At 34.8% G+C, this 3,100-nt stretch overlaps 1 protein-coding gene across 1 annotated transcript; it reads left to right on the top strand.

The window, feature by feature from the left end:
* Positions 1–877: 877 nt before the first annotated feature.
* On the top strand, positions 878–2,438 carry LOC142221092 (TRPL translocation defect protein 14-like). The gene has a single exon (XM_075290624.1). The coding sequence runs from the start codon at positions 1,007–1,009 to the stop codon at positions 2,243–2,245; it is 1,239 nt and encodes a 412-aa protein (XP_075146739.1). The 5' UTR covers positions 878–1,006; the 3' UTR covers positions 2,246–2,438.
* The last annotated feature ends 662 nt before the right edge of the window (positions 2,439–3,100 follow it).

The following is a 3,100-nucleotide window of genomic DNA, read 5'->3' as shown; positions in this document are numbered from 1 at the left end:
TATTGGCTCGATGCACGGTTGTAGACGATACACCCAGTTTATTTGCGGCATCTCGGAGAGAGAGGTTAGGGTTTCGCTTGAAACCACCGGCAACTCTCTTTGTCGTCTCAGCGGCTTCCGGTTTTCGATTACCCCCCGATCCAGACTTCCTGTCTGTCGACAAACGTTCCCCAAACGGTTGATTTGGCAACTTTTAGCGATTTTGCCAGCTTTGCGTGCGAGTAGCTCGGATTTTCGCGATGCGCGAGCAAAATTTTGATACGCTGCTCTTCTTGCTTGGACGGCATTTTGAGAACTGATGAGTGAATTCCAAAATCAAAATAGAAGCAACATTCTACACACACACACACCTTCAAAATGAGGGGTGTTCAGGTTTTTCAAATGCAAAATTGAAAGAAATACGTCAAGTTTAAATTGACCAAATTTTGACCGTATCACCCTTTATATAACTACACATGATCCAATTAATTTTTAATTGAAATGTCTTCAATCACAGAAAAAATTTGTTGAATCAATTAAATTTTTAATTGAATATTTTTTAAAACTCAATTAAAATTTTAATTGGAAAAATTTTCGTGAAATTTTTTTGTGTGTAGTGAACCTGGAAAATGTTCATAATTTTTCCTTGTATGCAGAATTTTGATAGTCCGTATTTGTTTATATTGATGCCTGGAAAGTGTCGAAAAAATGGTCCACAATTGCAAACCGTAACATACATCGAATAAAACATGGATAAATTTTCAGATTTCCTCTCGTTTAAATTTCCAAATTTTTGGAACAATGTTTCAATTTGACTGACAATCAAAGTGACAATATGTTATATCTGTAATACTAAGAGTACCTTCATTAATATACCTTGGATGACATATATATAAATTATCAGCTGTTGTCATAACATTTTTTGGAAAAATATTGAAATCGAATTGAAATTATAAATATCATAAATGCAGAGGACTTCATATTAGTCGATTTTGTCGCATGGGGGAAAAACTAAGAAACACCAAAAATGGCAAATAATGAATCTGGTAACATAAATGCCTCTGAAGATATCCAAGTGGAAAATCTCCGTAGATGTTTGAAGATGAAAAAGCAAAGCAAAGACCAATTGGATAAACGTGTCTATAGAATTGTCCTCACCGGAGGACCAAGTGGCGGTAAAACCACCGGTCAATCTCGTTTGTCTACATTTTTTGAAAATCTCGGTTGGAAAGTGTTTCGTGTACCCGAGACAGCAACGGTTCTTCTTAGCGGTGGTATTAAATTTTCCGATCTTACTGAGAAAGAAATTTACAAATTCCAAGAAAATCTGGTACGTACAATGATGCAGATCGAAAATACCTATTTCCAATTGGGCAAATCGAGTACCCGCAATTGTTTGATTATTTGTGATCGTGGTTTCATGGATGCCAGTGCTTATATATCAAAAGACAAATGGGAAAAGATGATGATGACGAATAATTGGCATGCCATTGAAATGCGTGACAATCGTTACAATCAAGTAATACACTTGGTATCAGCGGCCCATGGAGCTGAAGAGTTCTATTCCATTGATGGACATGCAAGTCGTAGTGAAGATGTTGATTTAGCCCGACACTTGGACAATAAATGTGCCGAGGCCTGGGTTGGTCATCCCTATTTCGATGTTATTGATAATTCAACCAATTTTGAAACAAAGATGAATAGATTGATAGAAACGGTTTGCCAAACCGTAGGTATTCATATAGCAGATCGTTTTTTACCCACATCGAGAAAATTATTGTTTTTGGTGGCCAATATACCAGGCGATGGAGAATTTCCACCATTTCAGGATTTCGAAGTTGAACATCGGTACTTGCAATCATCCGCTCCCCATGTCCAAGTTAGACTTCGCAAACGAGGTCAAAATAATCGTTGGAGTTATGAGCAAACCATTATCTATAATCCTAATGGTCATGATGCATCCCGTATAGAGGTCAAAGCACAATTAACCAAAAAGATTTATCTCAAACTATTGGCTCAACGAGATAAATCCCATGCTGCAATTTATCAAAAACGTCGTTGTTTCTTAGTCAACAATCAGTATTTCCAATTGGATATCTTTAAGGAGATCAATTCCAATCCTAGGTGCAAAGGTTTAATTCTATTGGAGACTTATTCTTCTCAATCCGGCGAAGTTTTATTGAACTGTCTGCCAAAATTTTTGAGTATCGTTAAAGAGGTTACAGGAGATCCCGATTATTGTATGTTTAATTTGTCACTGAAATGAAATTGAAATTTTCTAAAATAAATCCTCCCCATGTCATAGCTGATTTATATAGAAGGATTAAAAAAATACAAAGAAATAAAATTGTAAGAAATCGCAATTGTAAGAAATCACAATGAAAAAACAAATTGTAAGTTAACTGATAGAATTTTTATAATATGGGGACAGTAAATAAAGGGGCGCTAACTAACTGAAATTTATTTTTTTATTCATGAAAATTAGTTAAATTTTGCCCAATGTGAGCAAATGTTCCTTATTTGAATATTTTTTTATGAACTAAACGTAAGAAAAATAAGTATATACGGCCGTAAGTTCGGCCAGGCCGAAGCTTATGTACCCTCCACCCTGGATTGCGTAGAAACTTCTACTGAAGACTGTTGCGGTAACACTTGCCGATGGCAAGGTATCTTAAAACTTCCTAACACCGTCTTCTAAATTACAAGGTAGTCCATACGTAGTATATATTAAACTAAAAAAGGCCGATTAAATACGTATATAATTAAGTTTAAAGTTCTATAGAAATAAAATTTTGACAACATTTTCTATAGATATAAAATTTTGACAAAATTTTCTATAGAAATACAATTTTTACAAAATTTTCTATAGAAATAAAATGTTGACAAAATTTTCTATAGAAATAACATTTTGACAATGTTTTCCATAAAAATAAAATTTTGGTAGATTATTTTTGGCTCGAGTGGCAACCATGAATATGAACCGATATGGACCAATTTTTGTGTGATTGGGGATCGGCTATATATAACTATAGACCGATATGGACCAATTTTGGCATGGATATTAGCGGCCTTATACTAACACCACGTTGCAAATTTCAACCGGATCGGATGAATTTTGCTC

Source organism: Haematobia irritans, chromosome 1 (assembly GCF_050003625.1).
Source record: "Haematobia irritans isolate KBUSLIRL chromosome 1, ASM5000362v1, whole genome shotgun sequence".
Taxonomy (NCBI): domain Eukaryota; kingdom Metazoa; phylum Arthropoda; class Insecta; order Diptera; family Muscidae; genus Haematobia; species Haematobia irritans.
This window is presented reverse-complemented; position numbering and strand designations above follow the sequence as displayed.